Source organism: Herpailurus yagouaroundi, unplaced genomic scaffold (genome assembly GCF_014898765.1).
Source record: "Herpailurus yagouaroundi ecotype Mexico unplaced genomic scaffold, PumYag 166, whole genome shotgun sequence".
Classification (NCBI taxonomy): Eukaryota; Metazoa; Chordata; class Mammalia; order Carnivora; family Felidae; genus Herpailurus; species Herpailurus yagouaroundi.
In genome coordinates this window covers 35,087,633-35,106,987 of record NW_024412407.1, presented here as the reverse complement: position 1 = coordinate 35,106,987, position 19,355 = coordinate 35,087,633, and the positions used below count along the sequence as shown (strand labels likewise).

Below are 19,355 nucleotides of genomic sequence, written 5' to 3'. Positions count from 1 at the left end.
GCAGGTGAGAGGGGCACAGAGAGAAAGAGAGAGGAAGAGAGAATCTTAAGCAGGCTCCATGCTCAGCATGGACCCAGGGCTCGAGCCCACGACACTGAGATCCTGACCTGAGCCCAAATCCAGAGTCGGATGCTGACCCAACTGAGACACCCAGGCACCCTCTGGGTATATATTTTAAATGCACATGACATATTTTATACTTTTCCCACTCAGCACTAGGTTTTTGAGATCTGGCTGTATTGTTATAGGCCCATTTGCTCACACCGTGGACACGTTTTAATTATCCACTCTCCCAAGGATGCATACCAGCTGCCTCCAATAATATGAGCACTGTGGCACCGTGTGAGAACCTACATGCTGGAGGATTGTGCTTGCTGGGCACAGGCACCTGCAACATAAAATAACTTTTAATTTGCCTCAGTAGTGGCAGACTGTTTCCCAGAACAGCCTCATTGGCTACGCTTCCTCTGGACCTTTGCGTTTGCTGTTCCTTTAGTCTGAAATAATTGTCCCCTGGACTCTTCAAGGGACTGTCTTCTCACCAGTGAGATCTCAGCTCAATTATCACTGCTTCCCAGAGGCCTTGCCCAAGCTCACAGTTGTCCCCACAACCTGTCCTCCCCAGGTTACTCTCCATCATTTTTATTTGTTTGTTACATCATAGCATTTTTCACAGTTTGAAATTATCTGTGATCATTTATTCATTATCTGTCTTCTCCACAGCAACGGATGGTGTCCTGGCCACTAGGCATGTAATAGCCCTAGCATATGGTGGGCTCAACTGAGTAAATGAATGAAACAATTATAATAAATAAATAGTATTGCAGTATCACCCTGTTCAATGCTTATGATTGGAGAAGCAAGGAACATAACAGGTGTGAGAGGTGGGAATAACTTCTTATAAGGATCCTAAAGTACAGACAGGAGGCCCAGGTCATCAGTGCCTTCTGCACTCCTCTCAGTTCCACAACCCTACCCGTTAATATCCATCCCCCACCCCCTTTTTAAAACTAAGTTCCACAAGGCCTCAGCCCTCCGGCCGGCAAATCCCAACCAGTCCGCAGGGGGGCGCCCAGAACACGCTGGCCGGGGAGAACTAAAACTACATTTCCCGGCACGCCGCGCGCCGGCGACCCGCTTCCGGAGTGCGCGGAAGACATGGCGGCGCCCGACGAGCACGATTCTCCGACTGAAGTGCCTCAGCCGGCGGTGCAAGAGGAGGAAACTAAAACTTTTAAAGATCTGGTGAGCGTGGATGACTCAGGCTTTTCTTTGTACTGCTGACACTGGGCGCAGGCAGAGTCCATTTGCCTTAGGTTCCGGCTAATAGTGTATAGACGCAGCTGGGGCCTAGCTTGGGTTTCCTTCAGAATTTCTGAAACTTGGGTTCCAGACGCTCTCCCTAAGCTTCTGGGTTTGGATGGTGGGAGGGCTGCCCGTCCCTGAGAGTCCCTATTTGCGCTTTTCTCCCTTTTGGTGTGGCGACGTTTGTATTTGTAAGTTCCCCCCTCCCCACCTCGGAGTAAGATGCAACGGGTTTGGATTCTGACCCAGTCACTTACTAGGGGCACGTTGTTACCTCGCGGTGCCTCACTTTCCACATCTGTAAATTGGGGGTAATAATACGTACTTCAGCGAATTGTGAGGCTTGAATGAAATAGTGCACGTGAAGAGCTTGGGTTTGTCTCTTTGAGTAGAAAGTGTTAAGTCTTGAAGTGCTACTGTCTCCTAGTGCTCATAAAGAGCGGACCGAGTAGGCTCGCAATACTTCTTGAATCCAGGCGTAAGGGATGCACATGTCACCAGCAGGGTGGGTCCGACAGTCATTTAATTAGGATGGAGGCAGGGGCGCCTGGGTGGCCCAGTGGGTTAAGCAACCGACTGTGGCTCGGGTCACGATCTTGTGGTTCCCGGGTTCCAGCCTGGCTGCGGCTCTGTGCTGACAGCTCAGAGCTTGGAGCCTGCTTCGGATTTTGTGTTAACTCCCTCTCTGCCCCTCCCCTGCTCATGCTCTCTCTTTCTCTCAAAAATAAAATAAACATTTAAAAAAAAATTAGCTGGGAGGCAAGTGTGTGGGTTCCTCTTTGCTAAAGTGTATTTTTCTGAATTCTAAGGGTGTGACAGATGTGTTGTGTGAAGCTTGTGACCAGCTGGGATGGACAAAGCCCACAAAGATCCAGATTGAAGCTATTCCTTTGGCCTTACAAGGTAGGTTGAAATTAAACATGTGGCTTAATACAGGTTCAGTTTGAAGTTATACTCAATCAACTACTTGCCACTTTTGAGAGCTGTTGTTGTATACTTCAAGTAATATAAAAATATGGTCACTAAAGATACAAAATTTGTGGCATATTGGCTTTTGAAAAAGTAATTCTGTTCTACTGAGCTTACTTTCTATAAGGAGATTTGTTGTTTGCAACAGGTGCTAACTTTAAGGACACACTGGATTAAAGTGTATGAACAAGAAACTTGTTAGGAATTATGAATCAATAAGTGCAGATTTACATAAGGGTGCCTGGAACACACATCAGTATCTAGAGGAGTTGAGAGCTCTTGCTTTGTGAGACGTGTTTATCAGATTTTCAGAAGAATGGCTAACATGTTTGATGACTAGTGGGACTGAAACTAACAGGGTGAACTTTCATGGGAGTAGAGGTAAAGTCCTGCTCTTAGATTCCCAAAGCCCAGCTTCACAGTGTTAGGGTTGGTGGTAAAAGAGACCTAGCAATGTTCACTGAAATTCATTAAGTTCCATAGAGAAAATGAATGGAATCTTAGCTACATTAGTATAAGAGATTTTCCAGGCAAGCAAAAAAAAAAAAAAAAAAAAAAGTGTATGAACATATCTGTATGTAGAATTTACCCCTTACTCTGAATTCCTCTCCCATATGTCCCAGGTTAAGAACTCTTGAACTAGCTCTAGTGAGAGAAATGCCTTTGCTGGTTAGAACACATCTAGAATATTATGCTTAGTTCTGGGGCCCAGTTTTGAGGGACCAAGAGTGGCAGTGAGTGTGGTATAGTAACAAGAATAGTCCTAAATAGTTAAAGGAGCTTGAGTGCATTCAGTCTGCAGAAGAGTAGATCTGGATGGGATATGGTAATTGGCTTCAGTGATTTGGAGAGCTGTCATGTGGAAAAGTAATTAGACTTACTCTATGAAATTCCATTTGCTCCTTCTATAAATAGTAAGTATCTGATACAAGTGTAAGGCACCAGAAGTTAAGATTCTGCCACTCTAAGAACTTAGATTCTAGTAAGGAGATAATTATAAATCTATTACAAAGTGAACTGGGACATAAGAAAGTTACATTCCAAGTGCACTGAGGGAGGAGAAGAGATTACTACTCATTGGAATGGACTAGAGTAAACTTTAGTTTTTGGCTGGAAAGGTTGGAAAGACATTCAAGCGGAACCTTGAAGACTGAATAAGATTTAGACATTCGTGCATGATGGGAGGGGAGGACCTTCTAGGCATAGGGAACAATATGAAAAAAAAGCTAAGGAGGCTGGAACACATGGGCATGTGTGGAGGCTTGCAACTACTTAATAGAGAATAGGGAAAGGATTAGTAAAGTCTTTGGGGCCAGATTATGCAGGACTTAAATGTGGGTAAAGGAATTTGGTCTTTGTTCCATGGGCAGTGGAGTGCCTTTGGGGATTATTTTTTTAGCAGGAGAATGAAATGCTTAGAGTTGTTTTCTTGGGCTATTAATCTCATAGCTTTATAAGGAAATTTAGAGATGAGAGACAAGAGGCTGGGAGACCAATTAGGAGGGCATTGCGGTAATTTTGGCAATAAATAAAGGGTAGGGTAGAGGTAGTGAGAACGAAAGAAAAATGATAGAAAAGGAGTCATCATGATTTTATAACTAGTTAGTTAATGGAAGGAAAGGGGTAGGGAAATCTAGGATCGTTGCCTGTGTGTTTAGGACATATTACTGGTGTAAAAAGGGAACATAGGAGGAAAAATAATTTCAGGAAAGAGGAGTTCAGTTGGAAATAATTGATTTCGGGCATCAAAGAAATAGACTTGACTGACGCACAGGTGGAATCTGGGAATTAGAGCTTGATTAAGAGTCCAGAACTGGGGGCGCCTGGGTGGCGCAGTCGGTTAGGCGTCCGACTTCAGCCAGGTCACGATCTCGCGGTCCACGAGTTCGAGCCCCGCGTCGGGCTCTGGGCTGATGGCTCGGAGCCTGGAGCCTGTTTCCGATTCTGTGTCTCCCTCTCTCTCTGCCCCTCCCCCGTTCATGCTCTGTCTCTCTCTGTCCCAAAAATAAATAAACGTTGGAAAAAAAAAAAATTAAAAAAAAAAAAAAAAAAAAAAAAAAAAGAGTCCAGAACTGGATGCAGATACCACATCCAAAGAGAAGTTGTAGCTGAAACTGTGGAAATGGCTGAGGTTGCCACGTAGGGTCAAGAGATGACAAGGGGAGAAATGGAGACTCAATAACAGGTTGAAAATCATGAGAGGACAGTTTCAAACAAATTAGGTAAGGGAGAGTGTTTTAGGGAGGGGGTTGTAAACACTTTCAAGTTGTCTAGAGACGCTAAGAAGATAAGGATTGTGTAAAGGCCATTAGTGGGGAAGAAGTTTTGGCAGTCAGAAGTACTGGAATTGCTTTAAAAAGCAAAAAGAAGGGTTGGTGCTTTCTGGCATTTTCCTGCCTGCCCTACAGCATGTGTTGGAAGAATGAACCCAAATTAGGTGGTGGTAATAATCCTTAAATTATTTATAATGTTTTCAGTAAAAAGTTTGTATTTAATGCAGAGAAAGTAGGAGTCCATGAAAGGATTACTAGGAACTGAGTGATGTGACTGATATAATCATCATGGAAAGTATTCTTATTCTTGAGGTTATTTCATTCTATTTTTTTTTTTTTAATTTTTTTTTTTTTTAGCATTTATTTATTTTTGAGACAGAGAGAGACACAGCATGAACGGGGGAGGGGCAGAGAGAGAGGGAGACACAGAATCGGAAGCAGGCTCCAGGCTCTGAGCCATCAGCCCAGAGCCCGACGCGGGGCTCGAACTCGCGGACCGCGAGATCGTGACCTGAGCTGAAGTCGGACGCTCAACCGACTGAGCCACCCAGGCGCCCCGAGGTTATTTCATTCTAAGGAGTAGTTTACAAATGCTTCATTTAAAAAACCTATAGACACTGGCTCTAAGCAAGAGATTTAAATAATTTAACAAAGTTTTTCTTTTGTCTTCTCTTAAATTAACTTTAAAATTTAGTTTGAGTACTAATGATGGTGTCAGTTTCTACAAAATTGTGGCATCCTGGGTCCATCCATTGTTCTTAAACTTAAAACAATTCTGAAAGGCAGGAATGATTATTTTATTGGTGATGGCCAGTGGATTAAGTACCTTGGGTGGGTGCACATAACTTGTTATCAGTAGAGCTAGAATTTGAATAATAGGATGTTCTAGTGAAAAGCCTGTGTTCTTGGCCCTATATTATAGTGTTAGAGTGGGGAGAGCAAAATCTTTTGATGATTTTTGAGGATGCTTTTCTTCCCATCTGTTTCATGTATTAAGTTTATTTTTCAAAAAAATTTTTTAACATTTTAATCTATTTTTGAGAGACAGAGCACCAAAGGGGGAGGGACAGAGAGAGAGGGAGACACAGAATCCGAAGCAGGCTCCAGGCACCAATCTGTCAGCACAGAGCCCGATGGGGGCTCGAACCCACCATCCGTGAGATCATGACCTGAGCTGAAGTCGGACGCTTAACCGACTGAGCCACCCAGGCACTCCATATTGTTTATTTTTAATTCAGAGATCACTCAAAGTCCTCTAGGAATTTCAGACAGTTTTTTGAATGGCTGCCATATACCAAGTAGTTGTGTTAGGTGCTAGCAGTGTGGCAGGTGAATGAATTTATTCATGCTCCTCTTACTGGGTGTTCATTCTACACAGATACTACCACTGGAAAGGCTTACAGGTTGTGAGAAGAAGAAAGGAGATAATAGAGAAAAATAATTTCACAAAGTGAATATTGCTTTGTGGGCGGTGGGCTTTACAGCCACATGGATTGAGAGACTTAAGCTGCTTTATTTCCCTAAATCTTTCTTGTATACCCCTTTCTTCTGAAATTTTAAGACTTCCCTTGAAAGAAAAGGGGAACAGATCCCAGTGGGTGTGTTTTTGTTTTTGTTCTTGTTCTTGTTTTCCTGTTCTAGAAGGTATGTTGTACCCAGGCAGGGAGGGCAGAATCCCCACAAAGTTGGGGAATAAAAGGCTTTGGAAGCCCTTAGCTCACAAATAGGTAGAGGCTGTTGCAATGCATTATCACTTACCCTACAACCAAGAGGAACATTAAAGTTAGTAAATGAGGGAGAAATTTTATCTGTATATTGTCATTTGTTGCTCTGACCTTTACAAAGTTAGTGCATTGTCTGGTCTGACTTATAATTCACATCTACACCTGTACTTTTATAGGTAACATCGATGTTACTGTTTAGAAGGGTAAATGGTAGAATTCACTAGACTATGGCATTGTTTGCTCTGGCTTGGCAGGATCCTAGTTTAAGTGATCAATGTCTAAAAGACGGATGTTGAGAAGTCTGCTCTACTTGATATCAGTCACTCTCCTTTCTTGAGCTCTCTTCCTCCTCAATTTCAAGTCAGTATTATCTTCTGTCTTTCCAGCTATTCTTTATGAGATTCTTCTGGTTCCTTTCCTTTTTCCTTGTAAGGTTAATTCTATCTTTATCTTTTTTTTTTTTCCTCACTCTGAAAACACTACTAAGATTTCTCATCCAGTCCTGAAGCTTTAACACTATCTGCATCAGTGAGTCTCAGCCAGTGCTCATCAGAATTACCTGTCTTACTTGTAAAACAGTAGAGATTTCTAGAGTCACTGAATCAGAATTTCCACATGTGTGACCTGGGCATGTGTAGGTATAAGAATCCCATAGGTTATTCTGATGTGTCTGCCCTTGGGGGAGCAAAACTGTTAGGATACTCCCACTTCTGTGTTTCTAGCCTGTACTTCTCTGCTGAGCTCCAAACAAGTGCGTCCAACTGGTTTTTAGATATTTCTCTCTGAGCCTGTTGCAGAAACCTCAAGTTCCTATGTTCAAACCAGAGTCATTGTTTTCCTCACCAGAGCTAATTTTCTATATGCCCTTAGAAACCCATGTGTCAACCACATTTTCTTTCATTACTTTGTACATCTCACTTGTTTTTATCCTGTCTTGCCTCAGTTCAGACCACCATACTAACTCCCCTGGTATCCTAACTGAGCTCTTACTTTCCTGTGTGTTCCCCATTCTGTTAAGGTCATCTTAGGTCATAAGGAAGAGAGTCACTCAGGTAACCTCGGAGAAAAGGGGTTTATTGTAGGGTTAATCTCTAGGTAAGGAAATCTCAGCAGTTCTATACAGTCAGGGAACAATGTGAGCATCAACCGTGGAGGTCATTATCACTAGGAAGCAATCTCAGCAGGCGCTGTTGGAGTGCACAGCTACCTTGTGAGCTGCAGCCAGCCAGCCTAGAGATGGTGGCCTTGGTTTGGGAGTTAATTTCCAAATCTTATAGTTACGGCTTGATTGGTGATAACAGACCATGGGGACCTCTTCTTAAGGGATTACTTACGGCATTCTTCCCTCAGAAGAAGCAGTGTAAATGCATGTACTGTTGAGCTCCTTGGCTCATTATGCCATCAGGCATAGGGATTATCTTCCTAAGGAGTAACATTGATCGTCATGTTCCCTGCTTAAAATCCTTTAATTCTCTCTCTTACAGGAAGACATCAAAACACCCTATCATGGCTTATGAGTTTCCTTTCTAGCCTCATTCTTCTCCCTCTCCCTCCTTAACATTTCTGTGTTCCTGCCGCATTGTACTTCTCACTCTCCCTGCACGTGGCTGTGTTCTTTACAGCCTCCGTCCTCTGTTCTCTTATAGGAATGTGCTTCCTTTCTTTCTTTGCTTAATTCCAGATTTAATTTACTCATCAGGTCTGTTAGCCTTTCCTGACTCCCCTGGGCAGTGAGTTACTCCTTCCTTTGTGTTCTCACTGTATGTTGTAGGGGCCTGTTATAAAGCCCTTATCACATTATATCATATTTGTGTATGTCACCCCTGGGTTTTAAGCTTACCTAGGACAGAGACTATGTCTTCTGTCTGTTCAACCTTCCTCTCCCTCCAGTTCATCAAATATTTATTCACTGTCTACTTTGTGCCCACGTTGTGTCATTGTAGAAAAAGGGAAATAATGCAGAGAGCGTTTCTTTGCTGTTAGAGGTTTTCTTTTTCTTCCTAGGTCGTGATATCATCGGGCTGGCAGAAACTGGCTCTGGAAAAACAGGGGCCTTCGCTTTGCCCATTCTGAATGCACTGTTGGAGACGCCCCAGCGATTGTTTGCCTTAGTTCTCACGCCCACTCGGGAGTTGGCCTTTCAGATCTCAGAGCAGTTTGAAGCCCTGGGGTCTTCCATTGGTGTGCAAAGCGGTAAGTGTCTGACAGGAAAGGAACTGTAGAGTTTCTTCACAAGTTGAGAATGAATGGAAAAGGAGAATAGAAGCAAATATTATTAACATGACTTTATTGACCTTAAGAGCGAATTTGGTATTTTAGCTTTAGGGAAAGTTATACGGGAAGAAAAATTTAAGTAGAAATCTAGCACTGGCTTAAAACGTATTCAGTGAACTGTGGAAAAAAGTGAAGGTCTCTCTTCTGTATTCTTTTTGTTTCTGTAGCTGTGATTGTAGGTGGAATTGATTCAATGTCCCAGTCTCTGGCCCTGGCGAAAAAACCACATGTAATAATAGGTGAGTAATTGACAACGGTAAAAGGCACTGACAACGATGAATTGGAGAAGATCTGTCCATGTTGCATAAAACTTATTTGTGTAGAAAGATTTTGAAGAAAGGATTTTTGTGGTCTTGTTTTATTTTTTAATTTCCGAAATTTTGGGGGGCTTGGTGGGTTGGGGTGGTTGGTAACTTTTCTTTTTGTCCTAGTTCTTAAACATTGCCCTTTCTCTTCAACCTTTCTTGATAGCGACTCCTGGTCGACTGATAGACCACTTGGAAAATACAAAAGGTTTCAACTTAAGAGCCCTCAAATACTTGGTTATGGATGAGGCAGACCGAATATTGAATATGGATTTTGAGACAGAGGTGAGCACCCAGTTTCTTTCCTCATTGTAGGACATCTCAAGTGCCCTCTTTCAAACTTCGGTTCATCGCACAACTGCTTTGTGGAATACTGTATCATTATCAGTTAATTTAAACATTTCTGCTGCCTTTTTTTCATTCTTGGTGTTCCTCACATTGTCAGTGCCTCAGTATCCTCTAGAGAATATAGTCTGACTGTAGTTTTAGAGATGAGAAATTTCTACCAGATTTCGTTTCTATTTTATTTGATATATACCTCTTTCGTATACCTTGAAATATTTTTATTTTCTGTCATCATAGCTGACCCACTCATAACTTAGTTGATGAACACTTTTGACTTTTCTCTTAGATTAGCTCTATTGTAATTTAAACTGTTCTTTTCTCTGAGTGGCATTTTTTAAAACAGCATATAGTATGGTACAAATAATAAATATTCAATAAATTTTAGCTGAATTGAATGGAATTTTTGAGTTCCCAAATTCCCACAGTGATATATTTAGTTTTTCATTCTCTGCTTCACAAAGAGCATTTGTAAATATCCACTCTAAATGTTACGTTGGTATCCTTTCTTTGTGCCTTAGGTTGACAAGATCCTCAAAGTGATTCCCCGAGATCGGAAAACGTTTCTCTTCTCGGCCACCATGACCAAGAAGGTGAAGTTTTCTAGGACTTCTGATTTCTTCTTTATTAAGTGATAAGTAAAAACAGCATTTAGCAATCAGTGTACTATTCCAGGTTTTTTTCTGCAGGTGCAAAAACTTCAGCGAGCAGCACTGAAGAATCCTGTGAAATGTGCTGTTTCCTCCAAATACCAGACAGTTGAGAAATTACAGCAATATTACCTTTTTATTCCTTCTAAATTCAAGGTAAAGTGTTTACTTTGATCGTTCCTGCCTCTCCCTCTCCTTCCTCACTAAAGCATCTGAAAGTGTGTCCACTTTTGATTAGCTAAGAGTTGTGCTACTGTTTGTTTTAGAACACATACTGTGCTTATATTTATCACTGATAAAGTCAAACATTCCGGGAATTCACAGCATGCTAAACCACAATAATGAAGTCATGATGTAATTCCTTTCCAGCCCCATTCTTGAAGTAGTTTTTCTTTTGTCTCCTGATTATGTGGCTTTTTTATAGGCAAGGGACCCTCGTTTTATGCTTTGATGTAGGGACTTTTCCCGGTTGCCGAGTATAGATTTCCTTGTGCTTGGCTTCAGGCATGTGAAATTCATGGTTCACAGAGATGATAATGCTGCTTCAGGAGTGCAAACTGGCAGCTGGGGTCTGGGTAATTGAGAGTCAACTATAGGCTTAGGTTTTTAGATAGTTTATATTCCTGGGACTCCAATCTTTTCTTCCAGATCAGTTACTTACATTGATTGTTTTGGGTTTGTAACTTAGGATACCTACCTGGTTTACATTCTAAATGAACTGGCTGGAAACTCCTTTATGATATTCTGCAGCACCTGTAACAATACTCAGAGAACAGCTTTGCTGCTTCGAAATCTTGGATTCACTGCTATCCCCCTCCATGGACAGATGAGTCAGGTAAAGATTCTTTGGCATCATTAGTGGTGAAACGGTGGTGTGAAAAGGGTAAAGCTTATAGCAGTAGTTCTATACAATAACAACATGAGGTGTTCATGCATCTTTTCAGAATTGTTTTGATTTTATGGGCTTTAAAGTGTTGCTCTAGTTGCTTACTTCCTCCTTTTAGGATAGTAAGAGGCTCAAATTAGAAGATTTCATTTGTCTGGTATGGAAGCTTTTCAGTTGATTTATTCAGCCCTAGTGCTAACGTTGATTCTTTGGTCTCTAAAGATGTTTAATAAATTATTTTTCAACTATCTGTCATGTTAAACAATCCCCGTTTCCTGTTACTATTTTCTAGCCTGGTCTTAAATATTTTTTTGTTGCTTCCATGTTTCCTTCTGATCTGTGGAGCCTAGTTTGGACTTAGGGGAAACATCCTTTTAAAAATTTCTGTCTTGGTTCTTATATTTAGTGTTTCTAGTTTGTGTGTCTTAGATTCTGAGATTCCTTAGTTTATCAAGATTAACATTCTTTTCATTTCTTTTCATCATGTCAGAGCAAACGCTTAGGATCCCTTAATAAGTTTAAGGCAAAGGCTCGTTCTATTCTTCTAGCAACTGATGTTGCAAGCCGAGGTTTGGACATACCTCATGTGGATGTAGTTGTTAACTTTGACATTCCTACCCATTCCAAGGTGAGTCCCATTGCTGACCTGACTTTCTTTAAAAAAAAATTTTTTTTTAATGTTAATTTGATGTGTAATGTTTTTTTTGAGAGAGAGACAGAATGTGAATGGGGGAGGAGGAGAGAGAGGGAGACACAGAATCTGAGGAAGGCTCCAGACTCTTGAGCTGTCAGCACAGAGCCCCATGTGGGGCTTGAACCCACAAACTATGAGATCATGACCTGAGCCGAAGTCAGACACTCAACTGACTCAGCCACCCAGGTGTCCCTGCTGACTTGACTTTCTAGTTTTGAACTGTATTTCTTTCTTTCTTTTTTTTTTTAAATTGAGGTATAATTGACATAAAAGATTAGTTTTAGTTGTATAACATAATGGTATGATGTTTGTATATATCACAAAATGATTGCCACAAGTCTAGTTACCATACGTTGTTATGAGTTTTTTTCTTGCACTGAGAACTTTTAAGGTCTACTCTCTTAGCAGCTTTCAAATATGTAATATAGTATTATTAACTATTTTTGTTATGCTGTACGTTTCACTCCCATGGCTTACTTGTATTATAACTTGAGGTTTGTACTTTCTGACTCCCTTCATCCAGTTGATTCCCTACTCCACCTTTGGAGGGAATTATTTCCACCTTTGGAAACCACCAAATATGTTGTCTATGTTATGAGCTCAGTTTTTTTTTTTAGATTCCACATATAAGTTAGATCATACAGTATTTATTTTTCTCAGTCTTATTTCAACTCTTTTTTATGGCTGAATAATATTCCAATGCGTCCAAAGTGTATTTTTTAAAAATATTCTTTTTTTTTTTTAAATGTTTACTTATTTATTTTGAGAGGGAAGGAGAGAATCCCAAGCAGGCTCTGTTGCTGTCAGAGCAGAGCCCTACATGGGACTCGATCCCATGACCGCAAGATCATGACCTGAGCTGAAATCAAGAGTCAGATGCTTAACTGATTGGGCCACCCAGACGCCCCTCCAAAGTGTGTTTCTTAATGGAATGTTTTCTGTCTCCTTTTTTTTTCTTCTTAATCCTTTATTGGTTAAGTATCAAAAACTGGGAAAGCTCTTGATTTATTTATTCTCGTTATCTTGCATGTGCCTGAGGATGTGATATTAATAAATGTGAATGAAGGTAGCCAAAGAGAGGTGTGGGATCACAGGAGTAGATGCAGCACGTGCTGATCTTTGTCAGTCTTACTTCTTCAGAGTCGTCAGCTTGTGGTTCTCAGTGTATCTCAGGGTTTCTCAGCCTTGGCACTATTAATGTTTTGGGCCAGTAGATTCTTTGCTGTGGGGCTGTCCTTCGCATTGGAGGATGCTTAGCAGCATTCCTGGCCTCCACCCATAGGTGACATTATGACAACCGCATGTGTGTTCTGACATTTCCAAATATCCCTGGGGAGGACAGAATTGCCCCCAGAACAACTAGTATCTCTTGGCTTTGTATTTAACTGCTGTAGACAAGGTGCTGTCTCATTTGATTTTCCCAATAACTCTGAGTGTGGGCATGTGTTTCTATCCCTGTTTTATAGATAGAAACCAAGATTCGAAGAGGCTATGTGACTTGTAGATAGTTGTGTAGTTGGTAGGTGGTAAGACCAGAGCCATGATGCAGGTCTGCCTCTAGATCCAGTGCTGTTTTTCTCTAGACCATGTTGTCTGCAGCCATGTAGATATGCTTTAGATTTGTCTTCCTGTAAAGAAAAGAGAGTCAGTTTTGTGCTGCAAGGAAAATAAAAAAGATGAAGTAGATTTATCTGAACAAATTGCCCAGTCCATTTTTCCATGTTTCAACATGAGTTTATTTCCTTTCAGAAGTTTGCAGTAAGACTTTGTGTTCATAGTTTTTTATTTAAATTTTATGTAACTCAGATTTATTTATGCTTTTTTTTCTCAGGATTATATCCATCGAGTAGGTCGAACCGCTCGAGCTGGGCGTTCTGGAAAGGCTATCACCTTTGTCACACAGTAAGTAAATTGACTTCAGGGGCAGAACAATGCAGAGAAAAGAGCAGAGCTTTGGTGCAGACTGACTTGGTGGCCTGACTTTGCCACTTACTGTAATAGTCATTTAACCTCCTTCATGTTGTTTTCAGCATTTATAAAATGGAAATAATGGTATCTACTTAACAAAGCATTAATGAAAATTATATACATATATATATATACATGTATCCTATATATATATATACACACACACACATGTATCCTATATATATATATATATGTATGATCTAGTGTAGCATTTGGCATATAGAAACACACAAACCCCTGCTCCTTCTTTCAACTGCTGAAGCTGGAGAGTAGTGACTTTTCCCTCAACTCAGAGTATTAGAATAATTATTTTGATTTTGTTTAAAAAACTTTAGGGGCGCCTGGGTGGCTCAGTCGGTTAAGCGTCCGACTTTGGCTCAGGTCACGATCTGTGAGTTCGAGCCCTTTGTCGGGCTCTGTGCTGACTGCTCAGAGCCTGGAGCCTGTTTCAGATTCTGTGTCTCCCTCTCTCTCTGACCCTCCCCCGTTCATGCTCTGTCTCTCTCTGTCTCAAAAATAAATAACGTTAAAAAAATTTAAAAAAATAAATAAAAAACTTTAATGGTTATTTTTGACAGACAGAGCATTAGCAGGGGAGGGGCAGAGAGAGAGGGAGACACAGAATCCGAAGCAGGCTCCAGGCTCCATGCTGTCAGCACAGAGCCTGACATGGGGCTCCAGCACAAACCACGAGATCATGACCAGAGCCGAAGTCAAACACTTAACTGACTGAGCCACCCAGACGCCCTGATTTTGTTTTTAGAGAGACAAAATTTTGGCTTTTCTGGGAGTAAAAATATGTTGGTGATCTTCTAGTGGGCTGTGTACTGAGGATTGCTCTAATCAATATTCTGGATTCAGTATTGTTTAAAACTTGCGTCAGTTGCCTTATACCGCATAATGTGTAGTTTGGGAATGGACAGACATCCGCGTTGTCAGCCAGCCAAAACCACACCAATTTTCCTTCCTCAGGTATGATGTAGAACTCTTCCAGCGCATAGAACACTTAATTGGGAAGAAACTGCCTGTCTTTCCAACACAGGATGATGAGGTTATGATGCTGACAGAGCGTGTCACTGAAGCCCAAAGATTTGCCCGAATGGTATGCAACTTACTTTTTCACCAACTTTTATGCAAATAATGGTAACTATGTGCTAGATGCTGTTGGATTAATCCTCATAACTAACTGCAGGAAGTATTATTTTATTCTAAATTTAAGATGAGCATACTAACGTGTAGAGATGGTAGGTAATTTGAATTGAGGTCTGGACTCAGTCTGACCACAGTGACCACATGCTCAGCCACTGTTCATGTTTCACATGTGGCAAGAAAACCTCTGGACTCGAGATCAGAAGACCCAGCTGTGAATTGGACATTGTGGTTTGAACAATGCGTCTGACCTCTCGGAATCAGTTCCTTGCCTGTAAATTGGAAATAACAGTTACCTTGATCCTTATAGGGGTTTTTTGGGCATCAGATAAGCTAACGTGAACTGCGTAGTAACTAACAGTAAGTAGCAGTAATAGTAATGGTGAGGATGGGAAGATTGTAAAAGAGAATCCTAGCAAGTGCTGTCTGCTCTCTAGAGTTCTAGTCTGAGGGATGAAGAAACTTTGCCCCTGGGCTGCTTTCTGAGTAGCTGCTGAGGCGTGGACTTGTGTTTTTCTGCTCACATAGAACTCTCATTTGGTATTTTGGTTTATAAAAGTATTAGATATACATTGGAAAGAATTTCAGAAAATATGGAAAAGATTAAAATAGTAAATGAGACATATGAGTTATCCCCCACGGCGAACATTTGGCTCTTGATAACATTTGGCTATTTTTCTTTTTTTAGCCATAATTAGATGTTATCTAATTGTATATGATTAACATTTTTTTTCTATTTTAACAAATATAGAGCAATGTGATCACTTCTCAGTGGCTACAAAAAATTCCATTATAAATATATAACATGACTTACATGGGTGTATATTTATGTTTTTTCACATGTTTTGTGTTTTAACTAGTACCATGTTGGGCATCCTAGTATGTACAGCTTTGTGTACTCGTTTCCTTAGAATAAATTCCTAAAAGTAGAATTAGTTGTCGGGCCGAGGAGTAAATGGAGTTAAAATTTGAATTCATACAGAATACCAGATTCCTCCCTCTCCCACCCAGAAGAGCTGTCGGCGACAGTTTATGTGGGTGTCCCCACACCTTGACAAATACTAGGTATTACCATTCTCTTAAATCTTTGCTGGCCTGCCATGTGTAAATAATAGCTTATTGTTTTAATTTTCATGTAAACATTTTTGTGTATCGGGGTTTTGGTCTTCTCCCTTTGTTAGTGTGAGGTATTAGGGAGTTATGTAGTGGTTTTTTTTTTTTTTTATGTTTGTTTATTTTTGAGAGAGAAAGAGAGAGTGAGTGGGGGAGGGGCAGAGGGTAGGAGACACAGAAATCGAAGCAGGCTCCAGGAGTTGCCAGCACAGAGCCCAACACGGGGCTTGAACTCAAGAACTGCAAGATCATGACCTGAGCTGAAGTCAGCTGCTTAACCGACTGAGCCACCCAGGTGCCCCGGTGTTGCATTTTAAGGAGAGGAGAGCAGGATGTGTTACCCTCAGTGACAGTAATTCATTTTCAATCCCATCCTTTCTCTTTTCTTGCAGGAGTTAAGGGAGAATGGAGAAAAGAAGAAACGCGTGCGGGAGGACACTGGGGACAATGACGACACGGAGGGTGCTATGGGTGTCAGGAACAAGGTCGCTGGAGGAAAAATGAAGAAACGGAAAGGCCGTTAATTTCTTTTATAAAGACTTGATTTCAGCCTTTTGTTTCGTCTAAGGGGATTGTAGAAGAGGATGAAGCCCCCTCCAGCACAGTTCCTCAGACCGAAATCTGTCACAGTGATGTCGAGAACCTGCTCATCTACTTGAGCACTCGCTCTCCTTCGTAGGTTGCCATTACCGCACACCAGTCTTTACGGTGCTCGTGTCAGCTTTGGTTTCTTGGTCACGAGATGAGTAGGATGTGTTCTTTTATCACTTCACACAGACCTTTTACTTTTTCAGCTGCAAGTTAAGGACTAGGTTGATGGAGCCCTGGACCTGTATTTGTAAAGGGAAGAAGCTTCTGTATTTGTAAAACTGGTGATACTTAAGCAATCTCAGCTTGTGCTTCATTAGACCAAATGTGGACTAATAAATTTGCCCACTATTTTTAAAAGATTCAAACTCTTTGAAAACCTTTACGGGTTGAGGGACTTTACAGATTTAAATAAGATCTTGCTAATAGGTAAGAAATTGACAGTGGCAGTTATGTGGCGAAATCATTGCTTGTTCTTAATTAAGGTAAACATTATTTATGATTTTTAAAGATCTGCAAAGGAACGAGGTGATGGATGGCTTTGAATGGGAAGTCCTGCTTAAAAGGTGGTTGTGTTTTTCTTGGGGATGGATCAAAGGCCTTAAGACTGCAGAGTCTCTTAGATCCCTAGGTACATTCACTTCCCTGACTGCTCGGTTTAAGAAGACTGCTTTTGGGTTAGGAAGAAGACTGCTCGGGTTAGGAAGACTGGTTTCTTTTCTTTTGTCTCCATCTATATGGCTACATAACTCAGAATATGTAAAGCTGGATCATCAGCTCCTGGAGAGAAAATAGACCGTGGTTCTGTAGAGACTGGGTCAGACAGGGGAAAGTTGATGGAAATCAGAAACAGCTGTGAGCTTCACGGTCATGAACAGTCTTGTGCCCTGAAGACTTTCAACTCAGAAGATGCCTAATCATTTTTGTCAAATGTAACAATTTTATTAGAAGAGAAAGGGTCTGAATTGGCAGAACCAGGGTGAAGAGATTCCAGTGGTTTAAGATTGAGTTTTGAAGAGAAACTTTCTAAGTATATCTTAATGGAAAGTGCGTCTTAGAGTCAAAGTATCTGGCAAGAAGGGAAAAATAGATGTCAGTACAATTCTCTGTGGTAGTCAGGTGTGGATGGTTACTTGCAGGAAGATCTTTATAAATACAGGGTACATTCTGCCAGAAACGTATTCTAAGAGGAATGCCTGTGGATAAGGCATTTATAATTAATTGAAATCTAAACACATGGATTATTTTGTTTAGGTTGCTCCAAATTTCATTGCTCCTTGTTATGGTGCATTTGAGTGAAGGTTAAATTAGAAAAATTAGGAGTCAGTAAGAAAGAAGGAAAGGAGAAAAAGGGTGGAAGAAAAGCAGGAGTCAAGTAGTTGAGTGGGGGCCATAACTGTGACTTTGTTTTGAATTGTGGGTATGATTGGAGGCTAATTCTCCCTGAATGTTGTGTTTTCCAGATGGAACTTTCTGCAGTGGCTTGAATAATAGCAACACTTTCTCTCTGAGCCTTTGGGTAAAAGTGAATGGAGGGTTGCTGTTGTCATTCATTGGAGGACTTCAGAAGCAAGCTGACATTGAATTGGGGTGTGGGTGGTGGGTTAGGAGAAGAGATTGGAATTATCCTGAAGGTGTCTGAACTTTCTAAAAAAGTGGAGTCTCTCACATGGGGTCCGTAGACCCCTGAAGTATGTGCCTCTTTCTGGGGAGACTGAAAGGGTTAAAAACTGCTCTAAAGCTTAGCTGTTGTCTCTAAAGTATACATGTAATTATGCTTTGCTAGGATGGGACGATAGGATACTAAGCAAAGAAATGTGGATGATGCGTCTTTAGGCATATTAGTAGGTCCAGACTGTAAGCTAGAGTCCTACACAGAACAACGATACTACTGTGGAGGACAGGAGGCACAGAAATAAATGAATGTGATCTGTTAGTAAATGAGGACAGAGCTGTGAGTTTGTGCTACTATTTAGATCTGTTCTTCATGTTCCCTTATCCTCTAAGGTAACGTTGCGAAGTCTTGCTGCTGAAACCCTCATCAAGATGTGTGTTAGTTTCCTAGGGCTGCCATAACAAAGTCCTACAAACTGGGTGGCTTAAAACAACAGAAATTGGGGCGCCTGGGTGGCGCAGTCGGTTAAGCGTCCGACTTCAGCCAGGTCACGATCTCGCGGTCTGTGAGTTCGAGCCCCGCGTCGGGCTCTGGGCTGATGGCTCAGAGCCTGGAGCCTGTTTCCGATTCTGTGTCTCCCTCTCTCTCTGCCCCTCCCCTGTTCATGCTCTGTCTCTCTCTGTCCCAAAAATAAATAAACGTTGAAAAAAAAAATTAAAAAAAAAAAACAACAGAAATTGATTGGCTCACGGTTCTGGCAACTGGAAGTCTGAGATGGTGTTAGCAGGGCCATGCATCATCTGAAACCTCTAGAGAAGACTCCTTGCCTCTTCCTAGCTTCTGGTGGTTGCTGGCAGTCCTTGGTGTCGCTTGGCCTGTGGCAACATAACTCTAATCTCTGCCTCCCTCTCGATGTAACCTTCCTCATGTGTCTGTGTCTTCACATGGCCTTCCTCTAAGGATACCAGTCATTGGATTTAGGGTGCACCCTAATCCAGTGTGACCTCATCATAACCAATTATATCTGCAAAGACCCTATTTCCAAATAAGGTCACACTCTGGAGTTCTAGGTAGACACAGATTTTAGGGGGAGATTATTAATCCAGGACAGACCATCTTTCTGTACTGCTGTATTCTTTGGGGTTTAAGACTGCATTGTGGAATAGAAATGGCAGATAGAGTTGATTACAAAGAAAGTGGAGAAAAGACAGAAGGTAGGTCTTCAGAAATAGTAAGATGGGTAGATGTATAGAAGTTTAAAATGACATTCTTTGAAATGAAATGTAAATTATTTTTGCAGTCAGTGTACCAGAGGCTCTAGTTTCAGGAGTAGGAAGGGTGTTTCTGGCCTTTCTTCTGTTTCCTTCTTGATATAATCCCTTAGTTCTGCTTTCCTGATTTAAGAAACAGAGCTTCAAAATAACCCACCAACCTCTCTCCCTCCCCTAATTGCAAACAATTCCCACGCCTAATTTTTATGCCTTTAAAAAATATATATAT

General features: G+C 41.2%; 1 protein-coding gene across 1 annotated transcript; it reads left to right on the top strand.

The window, feature by feature from the left end:
• Positions 1-1,118: 1,118 nt before the first annotated feature.
• DDX47 (DEAD-box helicase 47) lies at positions 1,119-16,608 on the top strand. The gene is made up of 12 exons (XM_040488876.1): positions 1,119-1,245; positions 2,115-2,208; positions 8,276-8,464; positions 8,713-8,784; positions 9,017-9,135; positions 9,714-9,785; positions 9,882-9,998; positions 10,531-10,677; positions 11,219-11,356; positions 13,254-13,324; positions 14,363-14,492; positions 16,045-16,608. The coding sequence occupies exons 1-12, from the start codon at positions 1,159-1,161 to the stop codon at positions 16,174-16,176; spliced, it is 1,368 nt and encodes a 455-aa protein (XP_040344810.1). The 5' UTR covers positions 1,119-1,158; the 3' UTR covers positions 16,177-16,608.
• The last annotated feature ends 2,747 nt before the right edge of the window (positions 16,609-19,355 follow it).